The sequence below is a fragment of the Salvelinus fontinalis genome, chromosome 26 (assembly GCF_029448725.1).
Source record: "Salvelinus fontinalis isolate EN_2023a chromosome 26, ASM2944872v1, whole genome shotgun sequence".
Classification (NCBI taxonomy): Eukaryota; Metazoa; Chordata; class Actinopteri; order Salmoniformes; family Salmonidae; genus Salvelinus; species Salvelinus fontinalis.
The window spans coordinates 18,066,296-18,081,102 of NC_074690.1; the positions used below are offsets into that span (position 1 = coordinate 18,066,296).

The window sequence follows — 14,807 nt, forward strand, 5'->3', positions numbered from 1 at the left end:
AGGGGTGGTAAAGCACTCAAAGTTACTATACATGTAGTCTATTTTGTTGTTCGTGGAAACTTCAACCAGGATAAGTTGAGAGAACATGAGAGCTGGCCACTGGGGAATGCTGAGCCTAAACAATGCATCTCTGGCATTCATGAAGTAACAAGAGCCCTCATTATCTCTCTCTTTCTTGGTTTCTCTCACTCTCTGGAAGGAATGTGTCAAGAGAAGACGGGAGGTAAAGTGAGGTAAAGAAAAAGTGTAAAGAAAAAAACTGCCAACAGAACAAATTTTCTAATTCATAGTCACCAAAATCTTTTTTTCCCCAGGAATAAAAAATGTCAAAGTAACAGGAGCTATATATTATAATATTTTATTGTTCCATGAAATGTTTGAATTCAAATTCACAACCTTCATATTGTTAGGAGTTAACAGAAATGTCTTTGCTTGAGGTCAACGCTTTATCTGTTGGACAGCTGGACATAACCATGATTGTCTGCACATAACTTACAACACACACAAAAATAATCTTTGGCATTCTGTTTATAGCACTACATATCTAAAATAATTAGAGAAACGTCTGTATAAAATATATTATTCTGTTAGTTCAGAAAAAGGCTCACAGTAAACGAAAACCAAATGGTGTAGTTTGCAGCTTAATCAATGTGGTGAATCTGACCAGCGGATTCACCACATCAGAAAATACACATGAAGAATACAAAAAAACTATTGGTGAAAAGCAATAAAACAAACTCTTCACCCTCCCCAGGTTGAGAATGGTCTCGCCGACCTCATGTTTAGAAGTCGGAATAGAAAAACCAGACTATACATTGCATACTGTTTCAAGACTATTTCTAAATCTGTAGAGACTAGTGGAGGCTGCTGAAGGGAGGACGGCTCATAATGTCTGGAACGGAGCAAACGGAATGGCATCAAACACATGGAAACCATGCGTTTTATGTATTTTTTCCCTATTCCACTCCAGTCATTACCATGAGACAGTCCCCAATTAAGGTGCCACCAACCTCCTGTGGTAGAGACAGCTACTGGGGCTTAGGGAATATGGCCAAGGAAAATATGAACATTAAGATTGTTTGGCATTTTTATTCAATTATGGAGATGGGAGAGTTGTTTTCCTAACTCTGAAGAATTCCATGGCACAGGAATGTGGCCAGATTGTGGGCACATTTTTGCGCGGGGAGGGCATGCCGGTCAAAAGTCCAAAGATAAATTCTACAGACAAGGTTATTTGGAAAAACGTGAAGCTTTCAGTTCATATTTGGGAATAAGTTCCTGAACTCGTTGTACACAGAAAATATAATAAATACTTTGGAATACACTGACAGTACAGTGGGGTGTTTCCCGTTACAAAACTGAAATACTGTCCCAAGTACCTCGAAAGTTTCACAGTCTCATATACCAAGACAGCTAGCCTGCAGCCACCTGGCTAAGAGAGAAAGAGCACTGCTCCCCTCTAAAATGTGAAAGCCCAAGTCCTTATTCCACACATACGCCTCTCATTCTTCAACATTCTTGTCTTCTGTCCATTTTTCAGAGAAACTCTGACCATTGGCGTAGTCAGTTGCTCTGCACAGCTTCCGAGAGTTCACTACCCTCGAGTGAATCTCTTGTCAAGGATCAAAAGTCTTCCTCAAATGAAGATTTCCTCTGCTTCCAAGTCATCCAGGCCTCTTAATGTGTTCAAGGAGGAGGCACGTTGTTGTTGTGCAGCAGTGTTGTCTTTAAAATAGAAGAGGGGAAACGTGTTAGAGGAGTGGAAACAGTGGAAAAATAAGCCACAGTTACAGTACATTATCTGAAACCAAAGAAACATGCTGACGTTTCCACATTGGGATGATCCAGTCGGGTAAACGCGTGCAGTCAATCCTCGGGTCTAAGTGCGACAACATAGCACATTCCGGCAGCCCACTGATGACCTCTGACCTACAGAGCCATCGCCGATTGGCTTGTTCTATGGGAGTATTGTTGGTAAATCAATGACTGCCCTGGTACAGCATGTGATGCAGTTACAGAGAACGGTTTGGGTGTTTGGGCGACTGTGTGTGTGTGTGTGTGTGTGTGTGTGTGTGTGTGTGTGTGTGTGTGTGTGTGTGTGTGTGTGTGAGTGAGAGATAGACTACTCACCAATGCTGAGCTTAGAACCAGTTGCTGGCTCCTTGGCCTTAGCTCCATCCTCTGATCCACAGCTCTGGCTGGGGTGAGCTGGGGAGGAGCACCGGAGAAGAGAGAGAGCAGTCTGGTCGTCTGACAGACTCTTACCTACAACACAGAACATGAAAGAGATCAGCCACTGGCACGCATTTCATTGATAAACAGGTGCTCTCTTTCTAACCTCAATCCACTTCAATGCTCATTATTATTATTATCATCTTTGACAATAACTCCTTACTTAATATTTGATTGTTGCATGTATGTAGAGAACAACAGTGGCCCCTGAACAGAGCCCTGAAGGACCCCTTGAGTAATATCAATCAATCAAATGTACTTATAAAGCCTTTTTTTACATCAACAGATGTCACAAAGTGCTATACAGAAACCCAGCCTAAAACCCCAAACAATGCAGATGTAGAAGCACAAGTAAGTTAAAAAAGGTGTTATGAGGTTCTTTAGTCTCTGACCCTCATCCTTACTTTTGTTTATGCTGGTGCACTTGGCCGTGCTGACAGGAGTGTACGTGGTGGCAGGCAGACAAGACCCATCCTTCTTGATCTGTTCCTGGTGCAAATGCTGGTGGAGGATATTGAGGACAGCATCCTTCTCCAGGATTTGGGTGTAGAGAGCACAGATCCTATTGACAGGAGAAATATTGAGTCAGATCTCTAATCATCGCCATCTGATGCAAAGTACATTAGACTTATTGGATGCATACAAAGTGTCATAACAGCAATAATACTATAAATTCTGAATAATATAGATATTTAAAAAAATGCGTCATCTTTATACCGGTTTTCCATCTCCTGGTTTCTGTAGTCAGATACAGGCAGGTCCTCATTGAAGCTGTTGTTGGAAGAGTGGCAGGGGGAATGGTTAATGATGGTTGTGTCTCTGGAACAGAGAAAATACATTCCTTTAGGAAATGGATGCAGGTAAAAATGTAAAGCATAAAAACGTATTTAGCCTACATGTTTTGAAAACGTTTTCTCCTGTATGTGCATACAGAACACAACCCTTGAGCGATTTATCCCTTAACGTTTAACCTCTGACCCTCACCTCTGAGCGGCGGCGCTGGCGGCCACGTCCATGGCGAACTGCCTCATGGTGCTCTCCTCCAAGTATTTCTGCTCCCAGCGCACCATGTCTGCTTCCAGGGCTAAGATACACTCCTCTTTCTCCCTCAGACGCTCGTGCAGCGGGCCCACCGGCCCGCCCACCAGTGGGCCTTCCGGCGGGTGAGACTGCCTCTGCTGCGCCCTCAGGCTCTTCAGCTCTTGCTCCAGGCGTGTCCTCAACCTCATCTCCAGGCCCTCTCGCTTCTCGCAGGTGGTCTGCAGCTGAGCCAGGGCGCTCTGCAGCCGCTCCACCTTCTCCACGTAGGCCCGCTTGAGGCGCAGCTCCTCCTCCAACTGCCGTCCTCTGTACCGCTGGGCCTCCAGGGCCTCCTCCAGCTGCTCAGCCCTCAGGCCCTGCTCCTCGGCGGAGTTGCGGAGCCGCTGGAGTTCTCGCTCTGCACGCTCAAGCTCAAACTGCTGCTCCTCGTCTGATGGGAGGAAAGAATGAGAAGAGGGGAGAAGAAGCGTAGAGGAGAAGAACGAGGAGAAGAGAAGAGGAGAAGAAAGAGGAGAAGAGAAGGTTAGATATGGTATAGCCAAAAAAAGCTACAAACTGTACAACATTCACACATATTTAGAAGATACATCAGTGAAAAGCTAGTATTGTGTACTGGGCTGAACACAAGACATGAAAACCAGTATTAGTCTAAGGCCACATGAAGCTATTTCGAAGGTGAAAATGAGAGCTTGAACTGTCTTAAGCCATCACACCACCATCGCTCTAACCCTGCTAATACGTCCCAGGATTCACCTATCATGGAAAATGGTCTTCATTTGCCCAAGCACTCGTGGAATGTCAAGGGGGGGGAAGAGGAAGTGATGTGGGCAGACCCTATCCCTTTGACCCACTTAACAAGAAACATTCCTCCAACCAAGGCCGTACACCTCCAACCCTATCGCTCATCTAGCCTTGGGAAAGGCCCACTGCTTAAATAGACAACGTAAATCAACAACCCTAGGAACCTGATGTTAGGTCAACTGTATTTTGTCATTAGTTCCCTTTCCTTTAACAATACATTATAATTATTTGGTGGGTGCTTATATTTGTCCTGTTTTTTGCATATCCAAACTCCCGAGACACCCTCGGAGAGGAAGCAGCTTGGCTACAGGGTGCCGTGCTATGCTCCAATCCTGTGACATGGCTGAAGGTCTAAGACTTGGAGTGGTGTGAGAGAGATGGAATGGATGACACACTTACTTTGCTCAAGCAGTTTGGTCATGATGTGCTGGTTGTGGTCGGCAGCTTCCACTTCTTTGGCGGCGTTTGTTCTCGCATTCTCCAGGTTTTCTGTAACGCAAATATTTAAAGTTTAGGAAAACTGAAAGCATTTCTAAACTGCTATACACTTACACTAAAACTGATTTGGGAAAATGTTTCCATGCCACCAGTCCCACTCTAATATAAACCATTATAAACCCCCCAAATGGTTGTGGACCAGTTTTGGGGCATGAACGAAATACAAACAAGCCTGGCCAGTCAATGTCTAACAAACCAGAAAGATTGTGTTATTTGTAGTCCTTACCTCGGAGGTCTCTGTTGAAGTCCTGTAGCCTCCTGATCTCGTCCACCAGTTTGCTCCTCAAGGTCTGCTCCAAGCTCTCCCTCTTACAGCTGCCCTGCAGCAGAGTCTCATAGGCCTTGGATACCCTCTGGACCTCCTGCTCCAACTGAATGGACAGATAGAAGGAAGAGGGGGAAAAAAATGACATTTTTGGTCAGCCATCTTGTTTGTTCATTTAATCTCTTTATATGTGTAGGAGATGCGGGGGGTGGGGGTGTTGGTTCAGGCGTAGTACTGTATACATGCACCTTAGCCAAATACATTTAAACTCAGCTTCGCAATTACTGACATTTAATCCTAATAAAAATTCCCTGTCTTACGTCAGTTAGGATCACCACTTTATTTTAAGAATGTGAAATGTTTGAAAAATAGTAGAGAGAATAATTTATTTAAGCTTTTATTTCTTTCATCACATTCCCAGTGGGTCAGAAGTTTACATACTCAATTAGTATTTGGTAGCATTGCCTTTAAATTGTTTAGCTTGGGTCAAACGTTTCAGGGAGCCTTCCACAATAAGTTGGGTGAATTTTGGCCCATTCCTCCTGGCAGAGCTGGTGTAACTGAGTCAGGTTTGTAGGCCTCCTTGCTCGCACACGCTTTTTCAGTTCTGCCCACAAATTATTTATAGGATTGAGGTCAGGGCTTTGTGATGGCCACTCCAATACCTTGACTTTGTTGTCCTTAAGCCATTTTGCCACAACTTTGGAAGTATGCTTGGGGCCATTGTCCATTTGGAAGACCCATTTGCGACCAAGCATTAACTTCCTGACTGTTGTCTTGAGAAGTTGCTTCAATATATCCACATAATTTTCCTTTCTCATGATGTCATCTGTTTTGTGAAGTGCACCAGTCCCTCCTGCAGCAGAACACCCCCACAACATGATGCTGCCACCCCCGTGCTTCACGGTTGGAATGTGTTCTTCGGCGTGCTAGCCTCCCCCTTTCCCCTCCAAACATAACAATGGTCATTATGGCAAAACAGTTCGATTTCTGTTTCATCAGACCAGAAGACATTTCTCCAAAAAGTACAATCTTTGTCACTATGTGCAGTTGAAAACCGTAGTCTGGCTTTTTTTTAATGGGGTTTTTGGAGCAGTGGCTTCTTCCTTGCTGAGTGTCGATATAGGACTTGTTTTACTGTGGATATAGAACCCTTTGTACCTGTTTCATCCTGCATCTTCACAAGGTCCTTTGCTGTTGCTCTGGGATTGATTTGCACTTTTCGCACCAAAGAACGTTCATCTCTAGGAGACAGAACACGTCTCCTTCCTGAGCGGTATGACGGCTGCGTTGTCCCATGGTGTTTATACTTGCGTACCATTGTTTGTACAGATGAACGTGATACCTTCAGGCGTTTGGAAATTGCCCCCAAGGATGAACCCGACTTATGGAGGTCCACAATTTTTTTTCTGAGGTCTTGGCTGATTTCTTTTGATTTTCCCAAGATGTTAAGCAAAGAGGCACTGAGTTTGAAGGTAGGCCTTGAAATACGCCCACAGGTACACCTCCAATTGACTCAAATGATGTCAATTAGCCTATCAGAAGCTTCTAAAGCCATGACATCATTTTCTGGAATTTTCCAAGCTGTTTAAAGGCACAGTCAACTTAGTGTATGTAAACTTCTGACCAACTGGAATTGTGATACAGTGAATTATAAGTGAAATAATCTGTCTGTAAACAATTGTTGGAAAAATTACTTGGGTCATACACAAAGTAGATGTCCTAACCGACTTGCCAAAACTATAGTTTGTTAACAAGAAATTTGTGGAGTGGTTGAAAAATGAGTTTTAATGACTCTAACCTAAGTGTATGTAAACTTCAGACTTCAACTGTATATACATATGGGCATATATACATAAATATCCCTGGGAGCACATTCTGTACATGTGGGCACATAGCCTACATACTGTGTGTATACACAGTACACACACTATACGAGTATAATCCAGAGGAATTTGAGCAAACACCACTCCCCGTGTGTGGCTGATTTATATCTGCATTCCTGGGAGCTAACAATCACGCTTGCCTTCCAGGTGTGGCTATTTCACTCACACAGAGAGAGAGATGGAGGTCTGGGCAGGTTGCCAGTGTGGGAAAGGTGTGCATGCCTGTGGAAACAGAAACAGGCAAAGAAGTGGAGAAGTAGAGACGCCCACCATTACAGCAGCCACTCGGGCATGTCTACGCAGGCCTGCGGCCCGACAGTCCGGGGAAACTTTCCAACCCCGCTAATTATCATTCTTTAAGGCTGAGGGAGCACAAGGGGCGGGGTGACGTAACTCCAAAGGAGACCAGCAGAAGTTTATGAATTCACCATGGAGATAGAAAGATGGATATAACCCGTTTTAGCATGGATATTGCCATCGAGGGCTTCCACCATTTTAAAGATGAGTCCTCAATCTAGCTCTATGGCATTTACCAAGATAAATGGGTGAAGTCTTATCAGATCGTGTTGTTGCCACCATCTTGATTCATAATAGTAGACAATAACATACTGACATGGGGTTGTCAAGAGGAGTAAATAGTTCTGTCAGGAACATTTTATGAGCTGGTCAATAAAAAGGGTCAAAAAGAGACGAAAACAAAAGGGGTTGAAAGAGGATGACAGTGAAAGAAGATGATTGATGAAAAGTGAAAATGCAGTGGGATCAAAGTACAATAGAGTCCTTTCAGTTGAGACACACAGACCTGCCACCTGCCACGGCTAGCAGAATGTCTCTGTCTCGGCACTCTGAGCATGTCAGCTGTGCCAGGGGTCACAAACCCATCGACTGCTGTCTGACATTCCCTGGATAGGACTGAAAATCTATGGCCTCTGGAACTAAAGGGCACACAAGCACATACGCACGACCCCCATCTGCAGAACAATGCAGGGAGTGTGGATACAGTAACAGCCTCTGGGCTCTATGGGGTCTCTATGTACAGCCAATGGTAGCAGCTGTTGTAATGATCTCCCATATACAGATAGGAGAGTGTGTCTGGGGTCGATGCACAGTGCTACTTGGCTTGTGTTTCCTCCATTCCCTTCATTAAGTGGCACATGTGGACTTCAGTACTTTGCTATTCATTATGGGCATGCCAACTTGAGAAGTTACGTGTTTTGTGTAACTCAAAGTTCATCATGCATTGATGACCGAGGAAAATGTGAAAAAAAGTCTGATATGCACCTGTCCTGTATCTCGTGAATAGGTCCTCCAAAACTAACATCAGCCCTTCACGCATATAACAGCACAAACCATTCCAATGTCCTGTCGCCATCTTCGAGATGGACTAAAAGGAGAATGGGTCTCACCTTGTGGATGCGACAGGCCTTCTCTCGGTGGCCCTCCAGCTCCTGCCTCAGCCTCTCGTTCTCCAGCATCAGCGGGTCCATCTGCCTTGGCTCAAATCTGCCTGGGCCCGCATATCTGTGAGGGACATGTGTTGTTGAGTTCACTAGATATCCAAAGATTGACAACTACAACGGTCTTTCGATGAGTGTGACTAACATAGCCCCTTAGCTCATAGAACCGTGGTTACGTGAGCAACCTACATTTGTTAGGCGTCCTAGGTATTACAAGCATCCTATATTAGAATGAAGACATCAACTCCACCCTAGGTAGGTTGGCTTCCAAAGGGTTCTCAGAAAGGCAATTGGAATTCCAACCTGCACATGTAATGACTCACAATGCATGCTAGGAGGTTTGGAATGCAAGGCACCGATGACACATAGCCAGTGACACACGGCTTGAAGTCCATTATGCGTACGGCTTTGCCCACAGAAATGAACACACTATGAAATGTGTGATGGCTGATTCAGGGCAATGACAATCAAACAGTGGGTACACCTTTGCATAATCTTTCTGTATGTCCAACACACACACACAATTGCTGAAATGCCTTACTACCTGTGCTGCTGGATCTGGAGTGACTGGGGCATGTCCCTGTACACACACTGGGGCTCTTGAGCGTGGATGGGCATATAACCTTGGGACATGATGGTAACCGATGAGTATTCTGGGTGTGTGATGTGTTGGTCCTGGAGGCCTTGTGGGGGGGTGTAGTAACCCAGCTCTGGGTAGCTCTGTGAGGAGCTCTTCACCACCTCCGACTTCGCCATGGCACAATTTCTCTCCAGAGACAGCTGTAGGAGACGCTCGCTGAGCGAACGCACGTGCCCTCGCTTTAACTCAATCAGCTTCTCCTCCGCTGCACGGTAGTCCGCATCACGCAGGAGGGTCCCCTCGCGGAGCTGCTTGTGGGGGGCCGGGGCGGGTGCCCAATGCTGAGCCAGGTATTGGGAGTGGGCCTTGGCCTGCTCGTAGGTGGGCAGCTCCTCGCCGTGGAGCTGGTAGAGCTGGTAGCTGCTCTCCGAGTGCTGGTAGTCTCCATGGTGTTCCTGGCCCTGGGGATCCTGACGGGTGGACAGCTGGAGGAATGAGGAGTCCTCCTGGGTGAGGCTCTCCAGGGAAGAGCGGGGGCTTCCACTGAGGCCCTCTTCTGCTCCGCTCCCAGGCCCTCCACCAGGGGACCCTCCACTGCCTCCGCGCAGTGCCTGCTGCTGGATGGCCAGGAGGGTGCGGGCATCTGTGGGGTTGCCATAGCGTAGTTGTTCCTGGATGAGGCGGTGCAGGACCGTGCCAGACGGCTCTTCTGTAGACGCCATGTTGGTTCCGTTGTTCGAAGCTGGTGATCAGGGGTAGACGAGGTGTTTATGGATGACCATGAACCTGGAATATGAAAAACAATGAGAATCAATAAGAATACAGGTAATAAGAACTTGCAAGTAGGCCTACACCTAAAACGGGATACTTGATCATATACAACATTAACACGAGGCCAGTAATAATTTGCATGATAACGCAAATGTTGTGTGGTCCTCCAAAACATTACTGTAGAATGATGTACAGACTGCAAAAAAACATTATTATTTTTTAAGCCCATACATTCCTCAGGGCCTACAGGAAGTCAAGTAAAAATCAACAATATATTCACTACTTTTGTGTGATGACATTCCATGCATTGCCTTGTGTCAATTAATACCGTATGCGCTTCACTATTTCAATTTTTAAAACAATTATTATTACATTAGTTAAATCCACAACATTATGGATACAATGTTTGTTGTTCGTGAACAGTTTCATATAAGTAACTTTGCGACAAAGGTAAAAGTTGCATTTGAAATTCCATTCTAACAGAGGAGCCAAGCACATAGCTCTAGAAACAGTTTTAGGACTATGAACCAACAAGTACTCATGGTGTAGCGTACACAGAAATGATGAACTATAATATAACTTCTGTGAACTTGTGTTTACGCACAATAGCTGAGTATTAGGCTACAATTCAAGGCTAAAATGTTACAAAGTAGCCGAAAGTGCACATTTCCCATACACACACACACGTAACAATTCTTACCAGTTCACACTCGCATTCCAGGGAAACGTTTTTAAAAACGTAAAATGAAATAAAAAAATTAAGCCAAAGTAATCCACAATGTTTCGTTTAAATCGTTCTCATCCTTCCACAAGGAGTTTTGTGGTCTACTCTTTTCGGAACTTGCTCAACACTGACATGGTTGTCGAGCACAGAGAGAGATAATAAGTAACTGAGCAGAGACTGAAGTTGGAATGCCTGGAATGTAGAGCGCGCGAGGTCCCTCGAGGATCAAAAGCGTAAACCACACGGTTCCAATGGGGGAGGACGAACTGAATAACTGCAGTTCTACTCACAACCATGAGGATGGCGTGTCATGGAGTTGGAATATCAATGCTTATGCATTTGTTCCTGATCCTAAACAAAACTCGGGGATTCATTATAGAGAAATAAGCAGGCAGGAGTTACATAGGCCTAAACATGTTATAAAGATGAAAACAAGCTGACAATATGTAAGACTTAAGTAAATATTCCTAGTTTCCTAACTTCTCTCATTGTCTGTCTGATATTATACTGTTGCAGATATTGAGTGTCTAGTAATATACATCTAGAGATCTGTTTTGACACATTTCATTCAAGGGCAACTGAGCATGTAACCAACTGAGCATGTAACCATTCAGTCAATATGGCGCTATAGGATTCAGCTAATGAAATAGTCTATAGATTCAGGACTCTACACAACTAATCTATATTTATCTAGTGACGAGTGTAGCCATTGACTTGTGTGTGAGATGAGCATCTCAGCAGGACAGGAAGGGAAAGTGGATAGTCAGATGCACAACTGAATGCATTCAACTGAAATGTGTCCTCAGCATTAAACCCCATCCCTCTGAATCAGAGAGGTGCAGGGGCTGCCTGCGACCACGTCATCGGCAGCTGGGGAGCAGTTAGGAGACAGAGTGGGGTGAGGAGAGGTGTATATACTCTAGGCAGCTGTCCATAGCAATCTGTGGGTTCAGTCTTCCCCGTGACCAGGACATAAAAAGGGTTTGTGCCTAAAGCAATACATGATGCAGAGTGGTAGAGAATTCCAAACAGTAGCACCTGCTGGACTATGTGTTCAAATCTCGAAAAACACTATATATACAAAAGTATGTGGACACTGGATTTGGCTATTTCAGCCACACTCGTTGCTGACAGGTGTATAAAATTGAACACACAGCCATGCAATCTTCATAGACAAACATTGGCAGTAGAATGGACTTACTGAAGAACTCAGTGACCTTCAACGTGGCACCATCATAGGATGCCACCTTTCTAAAAAGTTAGTTCGTCAAATTTCTGCCCTGCTTGAGCTGCCCCGGTCAACTGTAAGTGCTGTTATTGTGAAGTAGAAAAGTCTAGGAGCAACAATGGTTCAACAGCGAAGTGGTAGGCCACACAAGCTGACCTAACGGGACCGCCGAGTGCTCAAGCACATAGCGCATAAAAATAATCTGTCCTTGGTTGCAACACTCACTTCCAAGTTCCAAACTGCCTCTGGAAGCAACTTCAGCACAAGAACTGTTCTTCGGGAACTTCATGAAATGTTTTTCCAAGGCTGAGCAGCCGCACACAAGCCTAAGATCCCCATGCGCAATGCCAAGCATCATCTGGAGTGGTGTAAAGCTTGCCGCCATTGGACTCTGGAGATGTGGAAACGCGTTCTCTGGAGTGAGGAATCACGCTTCACCAACTGGTAGTCCGACGGACTAATCTAGGTTTGGCGGATGCCAGGAGAAAGCTACCTGCCCCAATGCATAGTGCCAACTGGAACGTTTGGTGGAGGAGGAATAATTGTCTGGGTCTGTTTTTCATTGTTCGGGCTATGCCCCTTAGTTCCTGTGAAGGGAAATCTTTATGCTACAGCGTACAATGACATTCTAGATGATTCTGTGCTTCTAACTTTGTGGCAACAGTTTGAGGAAGGCACTGTTTCAGCATGATAATTGATAATGCCATAATGCCCGGTGCACAAAGCGAGGTCCATACAGAAATGGTTTGTCGAGATCGGTGTGGAAGAACTTGATGGGCCCTGACCTCAACCCTATTGAACACCTTTGGGATGAATTGGAATGTCAATTGCGAGCGAGGCCTAATCGCCCAACATCAGTTGACAGGCCATATTTGTGTCTTTGAAGACTAAAGGCCCGTTTGAGCTGTTTATTACCTATGGACTCAACGTCTATGTAAACGGATCCTATTCGTTACTTATGGACCAAACGGCTATGTAGATGGAATCTGCCTTTCAGACTGGCCCCCAAATTAGCGTAGATGTTGCGTATAGCCCGAAACTAACTGTGTAAACGACAAATACACACTGACCCTTCTCCTTTACTGACCCTTCAGCAACCATAAACACTGGCCAGAAGCTTCAAAGGACTACGGAAAATATCTAAACGCGTAGTTAGCCAATTGTTTTGCCTACCTCTCTGCCGGTATGTGGAAACTGGCTTCAGGCACTTGTTCTGAGAAAGTTTTGTCTTTTCTTTTTACCTCTCGTGGTTAAGGTGAGGCTGGGGGAGGGAGGAAGCTGAACCAACAACTCAAGTCTCCATTCTGTATTTTGAAGGAAATGTTGATTGTCGGATTAAGCTTCTGATGTTAGAATCAGGGTCTTTGGAAGCAAGGGTATTCTTGGCAACACATCAAAACCTCCCAGGCAAACCTAATAAACATTGGTATTTTCAAAAGGTGAAAACAACAGTCCTACATAATACATTCCATGACGTTGTGCCTTGCTGAACGCAGCCCACAGCTCATTACTCTCTGTTTAAATTACATCCAACATCCTGATAATGATTTCCTCTGGTGTGTGTCCCCTGGGATTCACTCTCCCTCCTTTATTAGAGCACACATTCCACATGTTTTGAGTGGTGGTGGGTATTCTTAAACATACTTTTCTTTAAACGCAGCCAAGTTGTCTGGATGGCCATTTGTAATATGATTTCTAAATAGGCAAGTTAGTTAAGAACAAAGTCTTATTTACAATGATGGCCTAGGAACAGTGGGTTAACTGCCTTGTTCAGGGGCAGAACAACACATTTTTACCTTGTCAGCTCAGGGATTTGATCCAGCGACCTTTCGGTTACTGGTCCAACGCTCTAACAACTAGGCTACCTGCCGCCCTGAAGTATGTAATAGGGCCGGGCGCAAGGTCAGCAAGGTGTTAAAGCCATGTTTGAGTTTCCCCTTGAATGTGGACAGTGGTGATCAGTGGGCACCCTCATTAAAAGCATTGTTTGTTTTTAACACCTCCCCACTACTTCCTCTCCCCCCCTGACCCTCACCTCTCTTTGCCTCTGGCTATTTGCCCCCATTGTGGCAGACTTCCTGTGAATTTCCAAAGGAATGTCAAGTGGCGTATTCCTTTGAAATAATGGACATTGAAAAGAGCCATTCCTGGTTCTAGTGGAATCCAACATAGCTGGTCTTAAAATGTCCTGCTGTCTGTGGACTCGGGCGGGCTTCAGCTAACCAAAGTTAAAGCCCAATGGGTTGTGGGTTATACTTTGTGTTAGGATAGTGGAAGTATTGACAACATTTTTGAACAATGCTGCAAGAAAGACAATACTTTGCTGTTATACCCAACCAAATCCCATTCTGTTTTTGGTCAAAATAACATATGACATTACGCAAACTAGCAGATGTAGAACCGGAGACATCCTGACACTAAAGAGGGACTGTGTCTTGTCTTATCCGTGTTCAGCACACTATGACAAATGTCTTTCTAAATAACAGCAACACAAAAGTAATTGTGGAAGGAAGGAGCTTTCATGGAGTTGTGTGATAGACAAAGCAGGCTAGCATTACTACACTGAATGACTTATTCTAAGAGAGGGTAGGAAGAGAGGCCATCTCACTGAGGACTGGGTTTCTGTCCTGAGGCTCGGAGGAGACAATGGGATAGCATGGGATTGAAACTGGACATGATAGAACCGTGTAGAGGAGAGTAGAATTCTAAAGGGGTGAGATAAAATGGGATAGGATAGTGGGGTATTGAATAGTGTGGCACAGAATGGAATACCGCGTAATACGATAAGGTGGGATGGAGAGGAATGCAATTGGATTAAGTTGTATTTGGATGGGATTAATTCCTTCTATAGATAGGGATCACATAGAATGTGTTTGGGTGGTATTTTGTTCTGTTACTTCAATGACATTGCATATTCCCATGTATTCATATTTCAATACAGAACGACTGACTTTGGCTGTTTATGTACGTTTGAATCATTCTGGGAACAGGTCTCAGATCAAGACAAGTGCGGCCTAGCGTTGTTTATTTGGTTAAAATTCCTCTATTAAATTCTGACACGAACCTTATGAGGAAACACAGAATTGTTGCTGCAATTACTACAGCACTTTATTGAGCAATCTCCCGCTTGCTCCATCCACTCCAGTTGAAGGGAATTTCCAGTAAAGTTTCTAACTGACACATACAGTATCAGACAATGACTCATGGGGGCAGAATCCTTCAAGTCTGTGACTAGACCACACTGCTGTTACAGGTGTGTGTAAAAACAACACAATTATTGGCTGGTCTATGTGTTGGAAACAACTTGAAGGCTCAAATATGCAC

At 44.7% G+C, this 14,807-nt stretch overlaps 1 protein-coding gene across 1 annotated transcript; it reads right to left on the reverse strand.

Annotated features, from left to right (window-relative positions):
- Positions 1 to 342: 342 nt before the first annotated feature.
- LOC129823793 (angiomotin-like 2a) lies at positions 343 to 10,479 on the reverse strand. Its single transcript, XM_055882768.1, has 10 exons — positions 10,232 to 10,479; positions 8,725 to 9,546; positions 8,130 to 8,244; positions 4,799 to 4,943; positions 4,474 to 4,563; positions 3,217 to 3,703; positions 2,950 to 3,051; positions 2,637 to 2,794; positions 2,131 to 2,265; positions 343 to 1,725 (listed from the first exon to the last, which is right to left on the reverse strand). The coding sequence occupies exons 2-10, from the start codon at positions 9,480 to 9,482 to the stop codon at positions 1,637 to 1,639; spliced, it is 2,079 nt and encodes a 692-aa protein (XP_055738743.1). The 5' UTR covers positions 9,483 to 9,546; positions 10,232 to 10,479; the 3' UTR covers positions 343 to 1,636.
- Between the last annotated feature and the right edge of the window lie 4,328 nt (positions 10,480 to 14,807).